This window comes from Periplaneta americana, chromosome 15 (assembly GCF_040183065.1).
Source record: "Periplaneta americana isolate PAMFEO1 chromosome 15, P.americana_PAMFEO1_priV1, whole genome shotgun sequence".
Classification (NCBI taxonomy): domain Eukaryota; kingdom Metazoa; phylum Arthropoda; class Insecta; order Blattodea; family Blattidae; genus Periplaneta; species Periplaneta americana.
In genome coordinates, this window is record NC_091131.1 from 18,490,228 (window position 1) to 18,515,014 (window position 24,787).

A 24,787-nucleotide genomic window follows, 5' to 3' on the forward strand; every position below is an offset into this window, starting at 1 on the left:
GGTGAAGAATACAATGTGTGCAGCTCTGCGTTGTGTAACTTTCTCCGTTCTCCTGTAACTTCATCCCTCTTAGCCCCAAATATTTTCCTAAGCACCTTATTCTCAAACACCCTTAACCTGTGTTCCTTTCTCAAAGTGAGAGTCCAAGTTTCACAACCATACAGAACAATCGGTAATATAACAGCTTTATAAATTCGAACTTTCAGACTTTTTGACAGCAGACTAAATGACAAAAGCTTCTCAACCGAATAATAAATAGGCATTTACTATATTTATTCTGCGTTTAATTTCCTCCTGAGTGTATTGATATTGGTTACTGTTGCTCTAAGACATTTGACATTTTTCCGTCTCTTCGAAAGATAAATAATTACAATATTATTGTTACGCAAAGTTTTATACATAATCACAAGGTGCGCAATATATATGGAACACCAATAATCTATGTTGTATGTAAGCGTAGACATAAAATCTTGCTTTATAATTATTTTAGCATAATTTTAACATGAAAAACTGTAAATAGGTTGTTATAAAGAAATTTTGCAGTCTGTTGATGCCGAAATGGCGAAAACGTTTACAACCAAATTAATACAATGTAATAACATGATCTTAAATGTTAATTACAATTTTATGATAAGTCAAATGGGCTATAGTATTAATTAAAAAGAAATTAACGAAGGCCATTTACTACTCTAATATTTTTCTGATAACAATTTCCCAGGGATGATGATGATGATGATGATGATCAAAGATTTCCCAACCGAATCGATCCAGCAATTCTCGAGTTGAAGCAGCAATGTGCGGGCGGGCGTTGTCGTGAAGAAGCACAACTCCTCTCGAAAGCATTCCTCGCCTCTTGTTTTGGATGGCTCGCCGTAGTTTTCGTAAAGTCTCACAATAACGATTTGCATTGATCGTAGTGCCTTTTGGCATGAAATCCAGCAAAAGAACACCTTTGCGATCCCAAAAGACAGTAGCCATGACTTTTTGTGTTGAGAGAGTCTGTTTGAATTTTCTCGGTTTCTTGGGTGATGAGGGATGTGCCACTCACGTGATTGGCGCTTGGTCTCTGGGGTGTTGTGAGACACCCAGGTCTCATCACCAGTCACAATTTGATAAAGAAAGGCGTCTCCATCTGTGTGATATCGCATCAAGAATGTCAATGCTGAGGCCATTCTTTGAGTTTTGTGTTGGTCACTCAGTTGCCGTGGAACCCATCATGCACAGATTTTGTGGTAGCCAAGATGCTGCGACACAATTTCACCAAGCAAAGAACGAAAATGTCAGGAAAGGCAATATGCAATTCGTCGAGTGATGTGCGCCTGTCTTGCAAGATTCTGTCGTTCACTTTAGTCTTCAGGTCTTCTGTGATGAGTGATGGGCGTCCGGGTCGAGTTTCATCGTGGACATTTGTTAGCTCATTGTTGAACATTTCGCACCATTTTCTCACATTTCTTTCATTCATTACAGTATCACCATACACTTCTTTCAATTGCTGGTAAATTTCTGCAGGTTTCAAATGTCGGGCATTCAAAAATCGAATCACACTCCTCACCTCACAGTCGGCGGGATTATCAATCACGTCGTTCATTTTGAAGTAACACAAAATGTTCAATGGAGACTTGTTGCAACCAGTACTCACAACATTATGATAACACATGTTAAGGAAGCCAGTTGACCTTCAAACAAGGAAGGGGAGTCAGCTGCGCGGCGGGTATGCGCGAACGGTCATTATTTCCTGGATCCCCCTCGTACATATTATCAGGCAGTACATCTCACTTAACGATGTAATAATAATAATAATAATAATAATAATAATAATAATAATAATAATAATAATAATAATAATAATAATAATAATAATGGTTTATTTTAACTGGCAGAGTTAAGGCCATTCGACCTTCTCTTCCACTCAACCAGTATGATAAAAAATTACTACAGTGCTATGAATATAACATAATTAATACAATACAATACAATACAATACAATTCAAAGCAATACAATACTACAAATACAAGACAATATAATACATAATTAATATAATACAATGACAATTCTTTTCGTCTTCACAACACCAATAAAATAATTATGTAATAATAATAATAATAATAATAATAATAATAATAATAATAATGGTAATGATAGTCATATCTAAATTAAATTAAATTATTAAGCTCGATCACAACTATAATTTCAATTTGACTGCGCCCATAAGAAATCGTTTAGCCTTTTCTTGAAAGTGGTTATTGTCTGGCAGCCCCTAATCTTCTGAGGTAGAGAATTCCATTCACGGGGAACTGAGACAGTAAAAGAGGATGAATAGTGGGATGTTCTATGGGCAGGAATTGCTAGGATTTGGCTCTCCTGTGACCTGGTGTTTAGATTGTGATTGGAGGATAAGTAGTTAAACCGGGAAGGAAGATAATTTTGGAGTAGAAATGTGGAGAACTCGAAACAGAAGAGACAGCGAATGAAGTGTTCTACGGTTACTAAATTGCAGCCAGGATAAAGATTTGAACGAGGGTGTAATGTGGTCAAATTTTGTGAGCATTACTGATGAATCTGACACACATATTGTGCACACGCTGCAGCTTGTTCGAAAGGTCAGTTGTCAAGTCTGTAAATATTACGTCAGAAGAAGAACAATAATTGTTTGTATACATCTGAAGTCTGATTAATGTAATATGTAGCTAGTCTGCGATGTATGCAATGGAGGAGAGAAAGAAACTGGCCACTCTATCTCATTAGCTCCTGGCTTAGTTGCCTCATGAGTGATGTATTATATCTCTTATGCACCTTTATGATAGATCACTCTCATTTAAGTTGTGTCGAAACGTCGGAGATATTAAATCTCAACACAAGGTTCAAAACCTAAAATTCTACTTCTCGACAAAATCGCCTTGCGAGTTTAAAATTCAATAAAACCAATTAAGGCAAACTCAGCTATTTTCGCAGTACGTCTAATTTCGCAGTATCCCATATATTAATTGGTTGTGGAGTTGCCTGTGTTTGTTTGAGCTTACAAAAATACGGATAAAGTCAGAACCTGTTGGGGATATTTCATGCAGGAAGATCCTATTGCAACGCATTCTGGCGAAAGTTATACAACTATCTGCTTTAGTAGGCATGTCTTTGCTGAGATATCGTGAATTAATTTTCAGTGTTGGGTTTCTGGACGTTTTATCGTCGAGATATTCAGAGCTGTAAGTACGACACTGTGATTAATGAATTCTCCACATTCTTATGATTAATTTGAATCCTTGCTTGTTGTTTTATCTAATATAGTTTGTTCGTAATATGCTTTTGCCGGTACTCAATTTCTTAACTAGTTTCCGCTAGTTGTCTGCAGAACAGTTCGAGTGGCACGCAGATTCGAACTTATTTTAAGAAGCACTATGGGCTAAGTATGTGCCAGGCAGAAAATATGTCCTACCATTGAGCAGCGGCCTCAACTCACTCGAATTTGAACGATTTTTATGATGTGCTAGGAGTGATGTATTACATCTCTTATGGGTAATTTCATAGAAGACGGGCACTTGGTTGAATGTAGTAAGCATTACCAACCTTTTTATTTCAGAGTTAAATGTTAGTGATCTTTTAGTGACTTTTATATGTTAGTTCTAGGTTTTTTATACTAGGTGTCGCCGTGATTTTCTTTTAATTTGATTGGTTATAGTTGTCACTTGTTCTAGAATTTTCATTAATTTTGAATGGATAATGACGGTGTCAGTTGTTTTTGGTTGTTTGACGTGAGTGGTGTTATGTCGTATTTGATGGCTAAAGCTATTGAAAGTTTGTTTTTTTATGATATTTGTGAAAGATGTGTGAACTTAGAAGAGAGTATTAAACTTTGTGTCGATTTTGGTTTAGTTCTTTCGCTGGTGAATAAGAATTGTGCTGAATGTTGAGGAGAAAACTGTTTCTGTGGTTCCAAGGAATTATTTACTGAATTTTCTGTATATGTTAAGGTGTAATGAGTGTTCGAAGAGAATTTCATTTTGTGTAAATACATGGTTTATTTATGCGAAGTTGACTGTACGACAAAGTGTTGGTTTAGATTAGATTAGATTTATTTAGATTAGATTAGATTAGATTTATTTATTTAACCTGGTAGAGATAAGGCCGTCAGGCCTTCTCTGCCCCTCTACCAGGGGATTACAACTATAACATGAACAATAAGATTACAATTAATATTAAATTTACAATGACAATTACAATAAAAATTAAAGTACGACAAGAATACCTGATTAATGAAAGCTAGACATTTTATCATAGAAGTTAAGAACAAAGAATATTTTTGTATTTACTAAATTACAAATTAAACCTACAATAACAAAATTCTATAGTGATGAAATTACCGGATATTGAGATATTTTGTGGTAGATTAAAAGAACTATTTACAAGAAACCATGTCTGAACGAGTCTCAATTACTGACCAAGTGCCTAGTAAGTTTGCGTTTGAATTGAATTTTATTTCGACAGTCCCTGATGCTAGCAGGTAACGAATTCCAGAGTCTTGGCAGGGCTATTGTGAAAGAGGATGAGTATGAGGAGGTGCGATGGGATGGTATTGTTAGTATTGTTTCATGGCGAGAGCGTGTGTTCAGATTGTGGTGGGAAGAAAGGTAAGTGAAGCGAGACGACAGGTACGAAGGAATAGAAGAGTTCAAGATTTCGAAGAGAAAGAGAAGTGAATGTAAATTTCTTTTCTTATCTAGTTTAAGCCAACCTATTGCTTCCAGGGATGGGGTAATATGATCATATTTACGAACATTGCTTACAAAACGTACACACAAATTATGAGCACGTTGAAGTTTCATTTTGTTGTCGCTGGAAAGGTCAGTCAGTAAAATGTCAGCATAGTCAAAATGGGGAAATACAAGGGTCTGCACAAGGGACTTTTTTAAGCAAGAGGGAAGATGAACATTTATCCTTTTTAGCACATGAATAATAGAATATACTTTTCTGCAGGTTTCTGTGATTTGCATGTCCCAGTTGTGATTATTATCCATGTGAATGCCAAGATTTTTTACCAAAGAACTGAAAGGGATATGCACTGTACTTACTTTAACGGGGGAAATGTCGAGGTGCTTTACAGCGTCGGTTTGCCGTTTGTGTCCTAATATGATTGCTTGTGTCTTTCCAGGATTGATTTTGTTGCCTGAATAGTTTGTTTAGATTGCCTTAAAGCCTGTGTCATATATTGGAAGTGAAGTGGTTGTCATTGAAGACATAAATGAGAATTGAATTTTATTTGATAAGATTATAAATTATTATGTTTTGTGTTTTAGTGGTTTTTGGGAGTAAAGTGCGGACGAAAACTGCCAGAAAAGTACTGTCAACTATGAAGTTCGAATGCCACCAAAAGCCAAAAAAATCAAAGATGAAAAATTAAATATATTTTAATTTTTTGGAGGGCTTGTTCATCTCTAAAATATGGATATATATTTGATTTTCCATCTTCGATTATATGATGTTTGGTGACATTTGAGCTTCATAGTTGGCAGAACGTTTTTGGTAGTTTTCGTCAGCCATGTTGGATTTTGCCCGTCTTCTAGGAAATTACCCTCTTATGAGGTTAAAACCTGTCTCCGGACAGTTGACTAAACAATAACAATCTTACCTGAAAGTTGATGACCCTACATCGAAAACGAAATAGGAGACAGTTGATACGAATGTGGCATTCAAAACTCGCCACAACCGCCTCGTAGTGCTCTGGCCTTGATGATATGCATGTGTAGCATAAAACAAAAGCATTTGAGGCACAAAGGATGAACTCGATAATGCAGAAACTACTGCGCATCCTATTCTTTTCAATAACGCATCAGACATTCATGGTTGCACAAATATCTTGCAACACGTTTCCTTCTCCAGTTACGCAAATGGGTTAAGCCGTGGGAATCGGAGCAAGAGAACTCATATAAAGAACCTGGGCAGCGTGAGGAAGGCATAACCACAACCATGGACTACAAGAAGCTGGAGGCAGCGTTGGAGGCATTGAAAATAGAACCCGAGCGGAAATATGACATTGTGTGGAAGATTGCGATTGGCATGGTGCTAGTCCACGTCGCTGGCTTGTACGGCCTCTACTACTTCGTTGTAAACGCCAAGTTCGTCACTATGTTTTATGGTGAGTGTACACGGCACTTATTTACTTTTATGCTCGCCCATGCCGAAATGTAGTAATTATACACCTGGTAGCAGTCCTTTAATGCATGTCATTAAAGTACGCCTATTCATTAAAGTTCAGGTTTTCGATTATTCTCGGACATGCAATCGAAAGACGAGGGAAACGTCACGGAGGCTGGAAATCCAATACTGTCGCAGAAGGCTATGTTCTGTTACTATAATAATTAGCGTTAATCTATACTACTAATAATAAATTTATTTTATTTTATTAGGTTATTTTACGACGCTTTATCAACAGCTTAGGTTATTTAGCGTCTGAATGAGATGAAGGTGATAATGCCGGTGAAATGAGTCCGGGGTCCAACACCGAAAGTTACCCAGCATTTGCTCATATTGGGTTGAGGGAAAACCCCGGAAAAAACCTCAACCAGGCAACTTGCCCCGACCGGGAATCGAACCCGGGCCACCTGGTTTCACGGCTAGACGCTCTAACCGTTACTCCACAGGTGTGGACCTAATAATAAATCTGTAGCCGAAATTTTTCTGGTAATTTTCGATTTTTCAAAAATAGTTGGTCCTAACATATATAATTAACCACCCTGAAACCGAAAATCGCTTTTTTGATTTTTTTTTTTTTGTATGTACGTCTGTCTGTCTGTCTGCATGTATGTTTGTTACCCTTTCACGCGATAATGGCTGAACCGATTTCGATGAAAATTGCAATATAAATTAAGTTCGTTGTAACTTAGATTTTAGGCTATATGGCATTCAAAATACATTATTTAAAAGGGGGTTTATAAGGGGGTCTGAATTAAATAAATCGAAATATCTCGCTTATTATTGATTTTTGTGAAATATGTTACATAACAAAAGTTTCTTTAAAAATTATTTCTGATAAGTGTTATTCTCTACAACATTTTGATAGGACTGATATTTAATGAGATAAATGAGTTTTAAAATTAAAATAACTACCATCTAAGGTGGTGTATTGAAATAAAAAACAAATGAATTCGTCTATAAGGGGCCTTGGACACAACAATCGAAAGCTATGAAACATAGCCTACAGACAATGTTTCTGTGTTTGTATGAAGTAATATATCGGAAGCTAAATTAACCGATTTGTATAATTAATTATTATTTCATCATTGGAAAGCGTAGTTTCTCTGGATGGACATAATGCTATAATGTTATTACAGTAACTTGTGAGTGAATTGAGGACAGGTAAGATTAAAATAGCTTCTTATGCACAGAAAACTTGATAGGTTATTCTGTATATTCATTTCCTGTATTTCTTATAATAATGTTTATGAACATATTCATTTTTATCTCAGAGAATTAACGAACAACGAGAGTGTATTGATTTAGTATGCAGTAATAGTACGTTAGCTTAGCAATCCATTATTTTATAATTCAGATTTTAACTATGCTCAATTGAATCGTGTTAAAATACATAAAATACATATGCAATAAATGCAATGGAAAAAAATTTGGTAATGAGCCAAGCAGATTATGTTGCGCTGTTGTAAAAGTTGTTCCTCCTGAGATTCAAGAGCTCCCACAACAAATTAAAAACTTTCTAATTCGAGTACATCCGTTGTCAACACACTTTTTACATAATATAATATAATATAATATAATATAATATAATATAATATAATATAATATAATGTAATATAATAATAAATCTGTAGCCAAAATTTTTCTGTTAATTTTCGCTTTTCCAAAAATAATTGGTAATAACAATTAAGAAACATGTCAAAGGAATTGTCATTGAACCAAATGAGTGTCTCTGGATCAAAATAACCGCATTTTAATATTTTAAATACAATTTAAATTAAGTACGTAACATATTAAACGATTTATCCTTCTATCAAACACGAATGTTCCCTGGATCAAATGTCCTATTTTAATTATGTAATTAATTTATATTTATTTCTAACGGGTGCAGCGGAGCGCACGGGTACGGCTAGTTGTAAATAATATTCAAATAAATTCAATTTGTCATCTCGTTTTTCTATTCTAAATCAATTTCCAGGTGATATCAAAATTAGTTCATGTTATTCTCTAGATTATATCAACGTCAATTACATTATTGTTCCTCGGAGAAAATAAATACTTTCGCGTCTGCGCACATCTCACAATTTACGAGCTATGCACAAGGTCACCCGCTCTTCAGTCAGATGCGAATAAAATGAATACTTCTGAATAATTTCAAGTTAGAAATATGGTCGAGCATAAAAAGTCGTATGAAACTTGCCTATAATGGTAATTAAGGCGCTCGTATGAAAATTATGAAACGAGCTTGCGCTCGTTTCATAAACAAACATACTCGCGTCTTAATTGCTATCATTATATTCTCGATGCATAATATACTTTTAATAGATTATTTAATGGCGCTTTATCAAATGAGAGATTTGCTCAGCTCGGCTCCCAGCTAAGAACGCGCGCAGACATTGTTTATATGACTGCGTCCTACTTGAGCAAAGAATCCTAAGGTTTGAACCAGAAATTGGACCATACTTCAATACCCGCCTAGAATCCGTTAGGAAATTAATTCACAATTTCACCTCGCATTTTCAATAGACTCTGGACTGTGGTAGGAATTGCTAAAAATGCTGCTTTGAAGCTATATGTGCTGTGAAATTTATTTCAAAATGTTACAGAAGAAAATAGTTAAAAATTAAATTAATTATTTATGAAATTTATTTAAAAATTGTTAAGAGGTTAGATATTGATATTCAAATATTGATAGGCCTATTGTTGATATTGTATTCAAATATCTGGGAGCAATAGTAACAAATATAAATGACACTCGGGAGGAAATTAAACACAGAATAAATATGGGAAATGCTTGTTATTATTCGGTTGAGAAGCTTTTATCATCCAGTCTGCTGTCAAAAAATCTGAAAGTTAGAATTTATAAACCAGTAATATTACCGGTTGTTCTGTATGCTTGTGAAACTTGGACTCTCACTTTGAGAGAGGAAGAGAGATTAAGGGTGTTTGAGAATAAGGTGCTTAGGAAAATATTTGGGGCTAAGCGGGATGAAGTTACAGGAGAATGGAGAAAGTTACACAACACAGAACTGCACGCATTGTATTCTTCACCTGACATAATTAGGAACATTAAATCCAGACGTTTGAGATGGGCAGGGCATGTAGCACGTATGGGCGAATCCAGAAATGCATATAGAGTGTTAGTTGGGAGACCGGAGGGAAAAAGACCTTTAGGGAGGCCGAGACGTAGATGGGAGGATAATATTAAAATGGATTTGAGGGAGGTGGGATATGATGATAGAGACTGGAATCATGCACAGGATAGGGAACGATGGCGGGCTTATGTGAGGGCGGCAATGAACCTGCGGGTTCCTTAAAAGTCATTTGTACAAGAGGTTAGATATAGGTCATGTTCGAACTTTGTTCAATAAGCCAATCCGTTTGGCATCCAAGTCGCGTTAATTGCCCTTTCCGATACTGTGACGAATATAGGATTATTACATTTTCCAGTATTCATTGAATTAATTTTGTGATAGTCATAGTTTGTATTTTGTAAAGAACATTCATTAATACTCGGACGAGATTCACAGAACTGAGAATTATAAAGGCTGTGAAAAGACTTGGGTCAATTTATGCGGGGGCAAATATAAATAATTTTTAAAAATTGTATTACATTTCACCACAGTCTAGTATATACAGTCGCGAAGCTCAATACGTAGTACATATGCAAACATTAGATAGTTGCTCACCACTAGGATCGCTAATATCGCCTCATTACAGGCAATGCAAAATAGTACCGTCACAGTCTATTGTTTCTAGCACCCTCAAAACTCAAGCTTCGTGAGTGTATATAGTAGACTGTGATATCATTATATGAAAAAGGCATACTTCTCTTATTGTGAATCTGTCATTAGATATGGCATTACTATATGGGGGTGGATTGAGGAAAATTTATTATAACTTCCTGGCTTAGTTACCTCATAAGTGATGCGTTATTGGTGTCACTTATGAGGATCAAACCTATCTTCGGACAGTTGACTAAACAATTTCTTAGATAATTTTAGCCTAAGAAGAGACCAACACTCTTACCAGATAAGACTTAGGAATAAAGTCAACCTTCCATATTTAAGGTTCAATAAGATTAAAAATAGTCAGGTATCTTGGGCTGAAATTATGCAATAAACTGCCTGATAACTTAAGATTATTAAATATTTTTTCTTTTAAATTAAGAATTCATAAATGGTTCTTTTAAATCCTCTATATTCAATTGGTGAGTATTTAGGTATGAAAGGTATAAATATAAGCCTACAGGGCTTTCATTTTTAAAAACTTCCCAGTCTAAATAACTATGAAAAATGAATTCAATTTAAATAAATAATAGGTCAATTTAGATATTGAGGGGGAAGCCAAAACTAGGCTTAATTGAATTTTTGGTTTCACCCTCACCCCTAGTCATCCCACTTTGAAATTTCAAACGGCACCCCAATATTTTTATACTTCAATATGAAACAGCATTCAATTGTTTATACACCTCATTCAATTGTTTTCACATTTTTTGTTTTCTATCGTCCGATACACCACATACTATGACGTCATTTTGTCGGATGAATAAATAGTACCGTGTTAACTACTATCAGAAAGTGGCGATTTTCAAGATTCGATATCTTCGACAAATGGGAGTCAATATACATAGCCTACTACATCTTTAGTAAACAAAAGGCAATTTACGTACAACATCTCTAGTAAACAGAAGTCAGTTTACATACTATATCTCTAGTAAACAGAAGGCAATTTAAGTACAACATCTCTAGTAAACAGAAGTCAGTTTACGTACTAAATCTCTAGTAAACAGAAGGCAATTTAAGTACTACATCTCTAGTAAACAGAAGGCAATTTACGTACAACATCTCTAGTAAACAGAAGTCAGTTTACGTACTATATCTCTAGTAAACAGAAGGCAATTTACGTACAACATCTCTAGTTAACAAAAGGAAATTTACGTACTACATCTTTAGTAAACAAAAGGCAATTTACGTACTACATCTTTAGTAAACAAAAGACAATTTACGTACTACATCTCTAGTAAACAGAAGACAATTTATGTACTACATCTCTAGTAAACAGAAGTCAGTTTACGTACTATATCTCTAGTAAACAGAAGGCAATTTACGTACAACATCTCTAGTAAACAAAAGGCAATTTACGTACTACATCTCTAGTAAACAGAAGACAATTTAAGTACTACATCTCTAGTAAACAGAAGACAATTTATGTACTACATCTCTAGTAAACAGAAGACAATTTATGTACTACATCCCTAGTAAACAGAAGACAATTTACGTACTACATCTCTAGTAAACAGAAGACAATTTACGTACTACATCTCTAGTAAACAGAAGACAATTTATGTACTACATCTCTAGTAAACAGAAGTCAGTTTACGTACTATATCTCTAGTAAACAGAAGATAATTTATGTACTACATCTCTAGTAAACAGAAGACAATTTAAGTACTACATCTCTAGTAAACTGAAGACAATTTACATACTACATCTCTAGTAAACAGAAGGCAATTTACGTACTACATCTTTAGTAAACAAAAGGCAATTTACGTACAACATCTCTAGTAAACAAAAGGCAATTTACGTACTACATCTGTAGCAAACAAAAGGCAATTTACGTACTACATCTCTAGTAAACAGAAGACAATTTATGTACTACATCTCTAGTAAACAGAAAAAAATTTAAGTACTACATCTCTAATAAACAGAAGACAATTTACGCACTACATCTCTAGTAAACAGAAGACAATTTATGTACTACATCTCTAGTAAACAGAAGACAATTTAAGTACTACATCTCTAGTAAACAGAAGACAATTTAAATACTACATCTCTAGTAAACAGAAGACAATTTATGTACTACATCTCTAGTAAACAGAAGACAATTTAAGTACTACATCTCTAGTAAACAGAAGACAATTTAAGTACTACATCTCTAGTAAACAGAAGACAATTTATGTACTACATTTCTAGTAAACAGAAGACAATTTATGTACTACATCTCTAGTAAACAGAAGTCAGTTTACGTACTATATCTCTAGTAAACAGAAGACAATTTATGTACTACATCTCTAGTAAACAGAAGACAATTTATGTACTACATCTCTAGTAAACAGAAGACAATTTAAGTACTACATCTCTAGTAAACAGAAGACAATTTACTTACTACATCTCTAGTAAACAGAAGACAATTTAAGTACTACATCTCTAGTAAACAGAAGACAATTTAAGTACTACATCTCTAGTAAACAGAAGACAATTTACGTACTACATCTTTAGTAAACAAAAGGCAATTTACGTACATCATCTCTAGTAAACAAAAGGCAATTTACATACAACATCTCTCGTAAACAGAAGTCAATTTACGTACAACATCTCTAGTAAACAGAAGTCAGTTTACGTACTATATCTCTAGTTAACAGAAGTCAGTTTACGTACTACATCTCTAGTAAACAGAAGTCAGTTTACGTACTACATCTCTAGTAAACAGAAGACAATTTATGTACTACATCTCTAGTAAACAGAAGACAATTTATGTACTACATCTCTAGTAAACAGAAGACAATTTATGTACTACATCTCTAGTAAACAGAAGTCAGTTTACGTACTATATCTCTAGTAAACAGAAGACAATTTATGTACTACATCTCTAGTAAACAGAAGACAATTTATGTACTACATCTCTAGTAAACAGAAGTCAGTTTATGTACTACATCTCTAGTAAACAGAAGACAATTTATGTACTACATCTCTAGTAAACAGAAGTCAGTTTACGTACTATATCTCTAGTAAACAGAAGACAATTTATGTACTACATCTCTAGTATACAGAAGACAATTTTTGTACTACATCTCTAGTAAACAGAAGTCAGTTTATGTACTACATCTCTAACAGAAGGCAATTTACATACAACATCTCTAGTAAACAGAAGTCAGTTTACGTACTATATCTCTAGTAAACAGAAGGCAATTTACATACTCCATCTCTAACATACAGAAGGCCATTTCGGAGGCAATTTATATCACTCCAATTTGACGTTGCTATTTGTTAGGTGCTTCTATCATTCGACGACTGAAGTCAGAATTCATATTTTGGCTTCGATTACACTTTTTGAGTTATTAGCTGAATTCGAATTAAGTTATTATTTTTTTTCGCTCAGCATTTCCTAGAGGATACGGATTTTAAAGATGTATCCACGTTCCACGTCAAAAGATGATCGTCTTACTCTATTTCCACGATGAAAGTGAACGCGAAAGATGCATTCTGTGCCAGTAATCCTATTAATTTCTAGTATGTTCCTCATTTACCAGATCTTAATTTAAAAGTATAGGTATTCCCCGTGTTTGTTGACAGGGTACTGGGTATTCATCTTGTCTGGAGCGGGCATAACCGTCGGCGCACATCGCTACTTCACACATCGTACCTTCAAGATGAACCAAGTCCTCAGATTTATATTCATGCTTCTGTTCACCATGTCTGGAGAGGTAACATTACACAATTTTAAAATCTACCAATTAAATGCATTTAATGTGAATAATGATCTAAGAGAGTAATTTCCAAAGTATGACTTGGAGGTTTGCGATACGATTTGCAAAATAGAACAAAATATCTCTTATTAACATAGAGGCCAGGGATCCCACGGGGATCAGTTATTGGCCCTTTACTATTTACAGTTTATATCAACGACATATCAGAATCTCTAAAGTACTGCCGACACCATCTCTATGCAGACGACCTTCAAATATACGTAAAATTCCACACTGACGAAATAAATGATGCAATAACTAAAATTAATGACAATCTGGACTCAATCTGGACATGGACACGGAAATTCCGACTTAAACTAAATCAGTCATTGTGAGCCATTCACGTTTGTTAAGCACTATTACCATACCAAATTTGTCCCCGATTAAAATATACGGCACCGAAATTCCGTTCAGTGAATCAGTAAAGAATCTAGGTATTTGAATAATTTCGAGGGAAAATTTGTTCCGGAGCCGGGTATCGAACCCGGGGCCTTTGGTTTAACGTACCAACGCTCTACCACTGAGCTACTCGGGAACTCTAACCGACACCGATCCAATTTTTCCCTCTGTTCGTTAACAGAAAACCACAATTTAAGTCACACGGAGTTAGTGTGCACTCGAAGTTGGTTGCTTGACAGTTGTCAGCCCACTTTGAGGTCTGTGGATATAGAGGGAAAAATTGGATCGGTGTCGGTTAGAGTTCCCGAGTAGCTCAGTGGTAGAGCGTTGGTACGTTAAACCAAAGGCCCCGGGTTCGATACCCGGCTCCGGAACAATTTTTCCCTCGAAATTAATCAAATCAACTTTACAGGGAGTTATACCTGAAAATCTTGATTTGCAATCTAGGTATTTATATGGATAAAAGTTTAAATTGGAACATTCAAGTTGCAGAAACCTGCAAAAAAGTATTCTCATTAATCCACCCGTTTAGGCGATTGAAGAAGTTTCTACCATTTTCCATCACAAAAATGTTAGTGCAAACACTCGTGATTCCCCACGTCGATTACTGTGACATTCTGCTTACTGACCTAAGCGTTACTTCGGCGCAGAGACTACAACGTGTTCATAATATGTGCGTCCGTTTCGTCTGCAATATTCGCCGGGCTGATCACTTAACACCATCCCTCGAAATGTTGTCCTGGCTCCGTCTAGAAGATCGTAGGAAAATCCACTGTCTTTCTCTTCTCTTTCACATATTGCATTTCTCCACTCCTGTCCATCTTGCGTCCCGTTTTCAAAATTTATCCACCCATCATAACCTAGACACACGATCACATCACTCCTCAATATTATCCATTCCCTCCCACCGAACATCCTCATATTCATCTTCTTTCACTGTGGCTGTTCCTCGACTTTGGAATTCCCTACCGAGTAATGTCAGGGACTGTCAGACATCAAACCAATTTAAGAATAGGCTAACGAAATATTTTTCTAACAATTCTTGTTAACAATAATAGCTGTTTCAAGTTTCTCAATGTTTAATTGTTATATATATATCACGGATAAATATCTAAATTATCTCATTATTATTATTATTATTATTATTATTATTAGTATTATTAGTATTATTATTATTATTATTATAACTATTTCTTACCAATGTTTATTATTGTCACACTAACATTACTTATCCAACTTTTCATTATTTACTTTCATGTTGTTTTATGGTCTAGATATTAATGTAATAATTATGTAAGCAATTGTATTCAATTAGAATTAGAGTCTGGCTGGGCGGAAGAGAAGGCCTACTGGCCTTAGCTCTGCCAGATTAAATAAATAAATAAATAAAAATTAATTAAATATTAACAACGTTGAACATGAAAATAAAAAAATAATACAGTACTTAAGTAAAAAATAGATGATGCGTTAAATGTGCCTTTTTTTTCAGAAAGTAGCTTCTCAAATCTGGGTTCTGTATTCGACACACATACAGATATATTTTCAAGTTCACGGAAATTTCTCGCTTTTATTTTGATAGTAATTAACAATACTGCGCAACAAATTTTAACTTTTCTTTTGCGCTGGGCATGTGATACATGTTTTCTATATAATTTGAGCCTCCTGAATACGAATATGACATTAAAGAACAGTTGTTGGTTACGGTTTTTGAGAAATTTTCGAATTTATATCTATTCAAAATACTGCTTTATATAATGCAAATGAGATTAAATATTCACTCTTCAGAAGATTACAGCTTTCTTTTTCTGCATTTTCTTTCATACTGGGCATCAGGTACATCACGAGATAAAGTCCAACAATAGTCTGCTAGCATATTGGTACTCCACTGTCCTCGGTCTCTTTTTTTCAATAGTTGAAATTCCTTGATGAAAGCGTTCATCATGCTTAACACAATTCTCGGGGGAAAGGTAGAGATGGAAGTGAAGGAAGTGAATTTTCAGCACATGTTACAACCCATAGTTCCATACGCCAACAGTAAATTTTGCACTAGTTCTTCATAGTTCTCACTTCTACGGTTACCCAGAAAATTTAACGCAACCTCCAGGCGACTCTGTCTTTTCCTTCCAACAAAGATTCTGCCGTTCAAAATTGTGTAAATTTGAATTTTGGCACATGTTAGATGCTTCGGAGTAAAATTGATAAATAGTATTAACAAACCGAAAAACGTGATGAACAATTACGAGTCCCTGACATCAATATTTATAGTAAATTCAGAGACAGTTTCTATGGGGTGTTTCGTAAGTATAGGTACAAACTGCAGGGGTGAGTAGAAGACAAAGAAACAAGACAAAATGACATAAGATACCTAGGTCCGAAATCTATGGAATCCATAACATCTGATAAGCACTGAAGGAAGACAGTGTTTAACATATCCTCAATAAGGCCATCGTTCATGATAAGGCAGATATCAGCATGTTTCCTCATCGACATTCGTACATCCATGGTGCATTTCTAATGCGCTGACGACCATTAAAATATGTTTCCGAGTTCGTTAACATTATCAACAGGGCTGTAAAACACAAAAAATTTCAAATATACTAAAAAAATACCAGAAGATTGAAGTCGGGGGACCTGGGAGGCCATAGGGTTAAGCCATGGCCGATATACCTATTGTGAAAGCTTGTCCGTAAGAACTAATGAACGTTCAAATGAAAGTGAGCCGGTTCTAAGTCATTCATGTATCACAGCTGTCTTTCCCAAAGAAGCAAATCATCCAATACGTAGCATAGCTTATATTGCAAACATGAAGGTACGCACGACCATTAATTCTGACAGATAAGAAATGGGGTTGCACATATAGCCTACAAGGTGTATTCAGTTGGTGGCCACAGTGATGATGCCATATTTCTAAAACAGTTGGTTTTTTGTCTTGTTTCATTGTCCACGTGTTATCCCTGCAGTTTGTGCATTTATGAAGCAGTCTTTATAATAAAAAAGATCCATATCTAGATTGTGATACTTTTCTCATAAATTAATTATTTACATTATGATAAACTTCCGATAATATGATCGGTAAAATAAACTCAGGGATTGTTATAGAAGACTGCAAATACAAATAAGCTGATCTTGTTGTTCCTAATGCCATTAGATTTTCATATAAACAGAAAAAGAATTGAAGGGTTATATACAAAATATCTCATCATGTTTCTTGTAATGCCAGCAAGTTTTCTAATGAAGAAAGAAGGAATTGAAGAATTATTTACAAGTAGTCACGTTGTTTACAATGCCATTATGTTTCCAGGTGAGGAGAAAAAGTTGAAAATGTTTTGTTAAAGAACAGAATCTGTCAATAATTCGATAAATCACAAACTCTTAATGTAAAATATTTTTTTAATATTATAACCAGTTAATACGTAATTTAGTGACGCAGATTTAAACATACTCTGAAAATTTCTCGCCTGGTCTCGACTTCTATTATAAATGACGAGAGGTGTGATTTATGTCGTGATTTAGCGTATAGCCTACTACAGTCATGTCAACTGACGCCCATAGGCGCAAATGCGCGCTTTAGAGCTCACAAGAGCCTGAGCGCTTTACAACGGAAAGGAGACACACGAAAGAGGTAGTATATGCCGCTTGGTCGAGCTATATACAGGGAAGGCCAGCACTGATTCAATGGATAAAGAAAAGAGAACTTATTAAAACTGTATCCATGTTAATTTTTATATTTGTCTGAGAAGTATAAGTGCATTATAAGAATGTAAGTTTTAATTTTAATATTCATTTTTCATAAGTTTGCTTTTTTATTCAAAAGGAATATTTTCTCAACTTTTTTTACAGAAAAGTGAAATTTTTTGATAAGATTATTTAGTAGCCTTGCTGGTACTGAAACAATGTTTTCGTACATCTAATAAATCGCAAATACGTAATATTGAAGATAGTGTATTGAAAATGTTGAAAAGATTCGCATGGAAAATGTTTCTAAGGAAATGATTTAACAAAGCAACTACTGTTACATCATAAACAAAAGCTATGTGCCCATGTGTTGTAAAAACGTCAGCTCTATAGCTTCAGCAGATTTCGAGAAAATAATTTCATATTCTGTTGATAGGAAGTTGCGTACCAAATCACCTTAAAAGCATAATGCGGTAAGAGTTTTGTTATGTAATATTAGTTACAGTTAAAATATATACCTAGGTATCTTTGCTTTGTGCTATAAGATTGTTTTTATTAATTTATTGGTTACTTTTATAAGGCTAAAGATACCATCAATATCAATTTCAACTTACCATGTGATACTCAAGCTCTTTCTTTGCAATCTCTCCTTCTTTATGAATGATGTGTTTAATTCACTTAGTACAGTATAGTTGTAGTACTAGGGAATTTATGTGAATATTCCTTCTTAACTCTTTATTATATTATTAATAGGGCTAGGATTTTGATGAAATTGCATCTTTTTTCTAGTAAGCCAGAAACATAGCCGCTTTAGTATTTTTATGTTATGTGATAAACTGTTTTAAGACGTATTTGTTAGGGCATTTTTTTTTAATTTTTTGCCTGTTTTAACTCATAAGAGCATCTTTTGTGTTATTCGGACATTTTTGAAGCATTTTCATTTAATTTTGGCCATAAATCCCCATTATCAATATAAAATAATGTTTATTTCCTTTGATATTTTGTCTACATATTTTGTCCAATAATACACTTCATTTTTTACTTGGTTATTTAACGACGCTGTACCAACTACGAGGTTATTTAGCATCGATTGAGTTGGTGATAGTGACATGACATTTGGCGAGATAAGGCCGAGGATCCGCCATAGATTACCTGACATTTGCCTTACGGTTGGGAAAAACCTCGGAAAAAACTCAACCAGATAATCAGCCCAAGCGAGAATCGAACCCGCGCCCGAGCGCAACTCCGGATCGGCAGGCAAGCGCCTTAACCGACCGAGCTATGTCGGTGGCTAATACCCATTATTTTGTATAATATTTTAATCGTTTTTCTACACAAATATTGCCCTTTTAACATAGTACGCCCTATGTAATGGATCAGTCCAACCATCCCTTCAATATAGACTCCTCTATACTTGCTAATTCCGTGTAAGAGTGGCCTTGTGGTGGGCTACATGGAAACTACATCAGGTAAAATAATTAATTAAAGTGTACCACTTAAAAAATTATGTAAAATTAAATAAACTTAAATGTTGGTACTAGAATTTAATTTAATTACTAGTCTAAATATTAAGTAGCACAAAACTCCTTTTCCTACTAAGCCAATTTTAGAATATAAGATCAACTTTTAGGGCATTTTTAAGGGCATTTTTTTTTAAGATTTTTAGGTCATAAATGTATTGTTTTTAGGACATTTTTTAATGATTTATAGGTCATCAAAATCCTAGTCCTAGTTATTAACGTTTAAAACACACGTGCAATATTAAGAAATTGGTGTTAGTACTTTTGTTTTACAGATAATATAGAAAATATAAAATAGAAAGAAGCCATATAAAAATAACGACATAAAATTTCAAGTTCCGTTTGAAGTTTGTGCACCACTGTTTTCTTAATCAAACAGGCTGCTTATTCATATACAGCACATAATTCTCCCTCCTTCCATTCCCAGCGCTTGATGCCGCGCACGACGTCAAGGTCAGAAAAATGCGTTTGCTTTGACATCACTGACCCACTACTTAATCGGTCGTGGGGGATAGCAATCTTGTTCCTTTCCGGCTGGGAGATAATTTGCTCACCTAGTATAATTTTTACAACTGTAATTTAACATTACTACCTATAATCCTTCATAACACTGAACTTGTTTTTCCTCTTAAGTTTTATTTCTTAAAATCCAATGCTGCACTATCTTCACGACTGTTTTATTTTAAGCTAAGTTATGTTCCTAACTTTGTGTTGTATCACAACATTTTGGACAAACTAAGAGAACAATATTTTTTTTTTCAGAACGACCTGTACATCTGGGTGAGAGATCACCGGCAGCATCATAAATATTCTGACACGGACGCCGATCCTCATAATGCCAAGAGAGGATTTTTCTTCTCTCACGTTGGTTGGATTATGGTACGAAAACACCCAGAAGTCAAAGCGAAGATGAAGACTCTGGATCTCTCCGATATAGAAAACGACCCTATCATCAAGTTCCACAAAAAGTATGTTACACTTCGTTCTTTGATACCGAATCCCAGACTCTCCGTGCCGTTGCCTGTAGGCCCATATGTTTTTTACTAGGTTTTTTACGACGCTTTATCAACATCTTTGGTTATTTAGCGTCTGAATGAGATGAAGGTGATAATGCCGGTGAAATGAGTCCGGGGTCCAACACCGATAGTTACCCAGCATTTGCTCATATTGGGTTGAGGGAAAACTCCGGAAAAAACCTCAACCAGGTAACTTGCCCCGACCGGGAATCGAACCCGGGCCACCTGGTTTCGCGGCCAGACGCGCTGACCGTTACTCCACAGATGTGGACTGGCCTATATGTGATCGTTATCATACAAAATGCGTTTTGCAATATTTTGACGCAACGTTACCGGTCAGTGACGTGACGCTGACGTTCCGTTTAATGTGAATCGACCTAAAGGAATACAAGAATGGCTTGTGGCAATGCTCTACTGTAGCCGTGGCGAAAATTTAATGTGCGCCGAGCCACTGTGTAACCTTCAACATGCATAGCACCTATGGAGGGAGGCGGACACCCGAAGGGGAAGTGAAGCAACTGTCTGACTTATTAACGGATTTTCATTTTCCTTACGTCAAGCACTTAAATATAATTTTACAGTACAAGGCTACAAACTAATGTTTAGTACGTGCAACGAAGAGAGAAATGAACAGTAAATGCACAATATCACAACTTAAAATTAACTGTCTTCAGAATGTGTCTGCGACAGAGTTTCAAAATCAGGAATTATGTCACTTACTGCCAGTCGTAGTTGATCACGAAGGTATTTGTCTGTCAGTCGTGATCTAAATTTGGTTTTTACTATTTTCACTGTTGAAAATAATTTTTCACAAACGTAAGTTGTAGCGAACATGGCTTCAACAGAGCAAGCGAAAGAACGAAGCTTCGGATATTTATTTTTTGGCAAAGATTTGAAAGTTCAACATTTGTCAAGTCTTTACATCTAGCTTTCATTTGACATCACATTGTAAATCTGTGAGTTTAAATTGAAGAGCTAACCGCATTATTCGTACATCTGCTGAAAAAAGGTCGACGTACAGAGATGATGATGATGATGATGATGATGATAATGATGATGATGATAATATAATAATAACTAGCTGAAAGCACCCGGCGTTGCCCGGGTTTTCCTATCTGCTTCTATTTTTAATTAAACGGGTTATCCAAATTTTCGGAAACCTCGGAAACCTAACTATACACAACCAAAACGAATTGTCTTTACTAAGCTTTCCCCGCCCATAAAGATGAATCTTTACTTAACGTCACTTATATGAATTAATGAACTCCTTAGCCAAATGCCTGCCAGGGTTAACTCAATTTAAAACAGTTGTAAATCAACCACCGAAAAGAAAACATTTCATCATGTGCCTGACGTTAAACTGTTGTTTTAAATTTATTTATTTATTTGTTTTTATTTATATATTTATTTGTTTTTATTTATTTACCTATTCGTTTTATTTACTCATTTGTTTTTATTTATTTATTTTCGTGTAGTTAAGGTCATAAGGCCTTCTCTTCCACACCGCCAGAAATGCAAATAAAGTAATAGAAAAATCAAACTATAAACAAAGTAAAACCCAACGAAAATATAATTCCTTCTCCTCTTTCTGATCAGTTTCAGCATCCAATCAATATATACATACAAAGCATCATTTAATTGCATATTGATATGTGTAAAATATTTTTTTTTTCACTTCTTTGTATAAAATATAGTTGAGGATGTGAAAAACTCGCAGTTTTTAAGTTACTGTCTGCAACTTTGAGCAACTGTCCTTGAGCTTCATTTTAATATGGCCATTACAAATGCTAGTGGCATTGAAATTACAGTTGCTTAAAATTGAATGAGTATCCTAGCAATACGTAGAATAAAACATCTCCTTTTATTTTTGCAGTTAATATTACCAATTCTATTACATTTCGTATGAGTTTTTTATACCAATTCTTATTCGTGCATAACTTTGGTGGGTCAATATTTCGCAATAGTACTATTGATTATTCAATATTAAGTAAATTATGTGGTAGCAAACCTTGTAGTTTCAAAGAATTCTAGAATTCAGTTGTATAAAACAGTCTGCTCACTATCTACAAAACTGCATCGAGGAATTCATAATACGGTCCTGGATTGCGTAAAGATACTTATTGCATGAATTATCTAGTTTTAGCCTTCATGATGTGTAACAACAATGTAATTTAATTTCGTGTTAAAATTTCCATGGCCTCGTGTAAGTCGATGTTGAATACAACAGACAATAATAAAAAACAGTTGACTGTAGAAGATTTTGCATTTTAATATTACACATGAGTGTTTGATCTATTTATTTTTATTTTTTACAATTTTAATTAATTTAACTTCCATTTGCACAATTTTAATGTAGCCTATGTTCTTCTCCTGGTTATGAAGATTAAATGTGCAAACTTTGGCACATATCGGTCAAAGCGTGTAGATTTATATAGAGAACATACACACATACATATATACATACATACCCACATTCAATTTTATATATTAAGATAATAATAATAATAATAATAATAATAATAATAATAATACTTAAAATTTTAATGTTTCATGAGTAACATGTAGTATAATGTCGTTTTATTTTATACAACCGTTTTCCTTGTAATACTTGTCAACAAATCATACATTTAATATTCTCATCATATTGACGGCAAAAAAATACGTCCTCTCATCCTACTTGGAACTTTCGTTTTTGTAGAAGTACATGATTTCGAGAGAGACATACGCCACTCGCAGGTCAGAGACAAATACAAATGGAACGGAGTTTGACTCCAGTGAGTGAGAGGTGGGGGAGGGTGGGGGTGGGTGTGGGGGAAGGTAGGAATGAAGAGAAATGCACAGCTATCACTGCGAGCCACAACGTCTCGCGAGTCACGTTCTCGCCACGGCTGCTCTACTGATACACACGGTGTTTAAATAAATAAGTGATCATTACTTACTTACTTACAAATGGCTTTTAAGGAACACGAAGGTTCATTGCCGCCCTCACATAAGCCCGCCAGCGGTCCCTATCCTGAGCAAGATTAATCAAGTCTCTATCATCATATCCCACCTCCCTCAAATCCATTTTAATATTATCCTCCCATCTACGTCTCGGCCTCCCTAAAGGTCTTTTTCCCTCCGGCTTCCCAACTCACACTTTCTATGCATTTCTGGATTCGCCCATACGTGCTACATGCCCTGCCCATCTCAAACGTTTGGATTTTAAGTTCCTGATTATGTCAGGTGAAGAATACAATGCGTGCAGTTCTGTGTTGTGTAACTTTCTCCATTCTCCTGTAACTTCATCCCGCTTAGCACCAAATATTTTCCTAAGCACCTTATTCTCAAACACCCTTAACCTATGTTCCTCTCTCAGAGTGAGAGTCCAAGTTTCACAACCATACAGAACAACCGGTAATATAACTGTTTTATAAATTCTAACTTTCAGATTTTTGAACAGCAGACTGGATGATAAGAGCTTCTCAACCGAATAATAACACGCATTTCCCATATTTATTCTGCGTTTAATTTCCCCCCGAGTGTCATTTATGAGCAACAGTAACAAATATAAATGACACTCGGGAGGAAATTAAACGCAGAATAAATATGGGAAATGCGTGTTATTATTCGGTTGAGAAGCTCTTATCATCCAGTCTGCTGTCCAAAAATATGAAAGTTAGAATTTATAAAACAGTTATATTACCGGTTCTTCTATATGGCTGTGAAACTTGGACTCTCACTCTGAGAGAGGAACATAGGTTAAGGGTGTTTGAGAATAAGGTGCTTAGGAAAATATTTGGGGCTAAGCGGGATGAAGTTACAGGAGAATGGAGAAAGTTACACAACACAGAACTGCACGCATTGTATTCTTCACCTGACATAATTAGGAACTTGAAATCCAGACGTTTGAGATGGGCAGGGCATGTAGCACGTATGGGCGAATCCAGAAATGCATATAGAGTGTTAGTTGGGAGACCGGAGGGAAAAAGACCTTTAGGGAGGCCGAGACGTAGATGGGAGGATAATATTAAAATGGATTTGAGGGAGGTGGGGTATGATGATAGAGACTGGCTTAATCTTGCACAGGATAGGGACCGATGGCGGGCTTATGTGAGGGCGGCAATGAACCTTCGGGTTCCTTAAAAGCCATTTGTAAGTAAGTAAGTGTCATTTATATTTGTTACTGTTGCTCCAAGATATTTCAATTTTTCCACCTCTTCGAAGGATAAATCTCCAATTTTTATATTTTCATTTCGTACAATATTCTGGTCACGAGACATAACCATATACTTTGTCTTTTCGGGATTTACTTTCAAACCCAACACTTTACTTGCTTCAAGTAAAATTTCCGTGTTTTCCCTAATCGTTTGTGTATTTTCTCCTAACATATTCACGTCATCTGCATAGACAAGAAGCCGATGTAACCCGTTCAATTCCAAACCCTGCCTGTTATCCTGAACTTTCCTAATGGCATATTCTAGAG

At 35.2% G+C, this 24,787-nt stretch overlaps 1 protein-coding gene across 2 annotated transcripts in view; it reads left to right on the plus strand.

Annotated features, from left to right (window-relative positions):
* Positions 1–5,842: 5,842 nt before the first annotated feature.
* The window catches only part of LOC138714695 (acyl-CoA Delta(11) desaturase-like), a 30,581-nt gene continuing 11,636 nt past the window's right edge, over positions 5,843–24,787 (plus strand). The window contains exons 1-3 of one of the 2 annotated variants that reach the window (XM_069846759.1): positions 5,843–6,128; positions 13,540–13,670; positions 20,069–20,274. In XM_069846759.1, coding sequence (XP_069702860.1) covers positions 5,960–6,128; positions 13,540–13,670; positions 20,069–20,274 — 506 coding nt within the window. In that variant the 5' untranslated portion in view covers positions 5,843–5,959. The remainder of the gene's footprint in view (positions 6,129–13,539; positions 13,671–20,068; positions 20,275–24,787) is intronic. The other variant, XM_069846758.1, reaches the window with a different exon arrangement.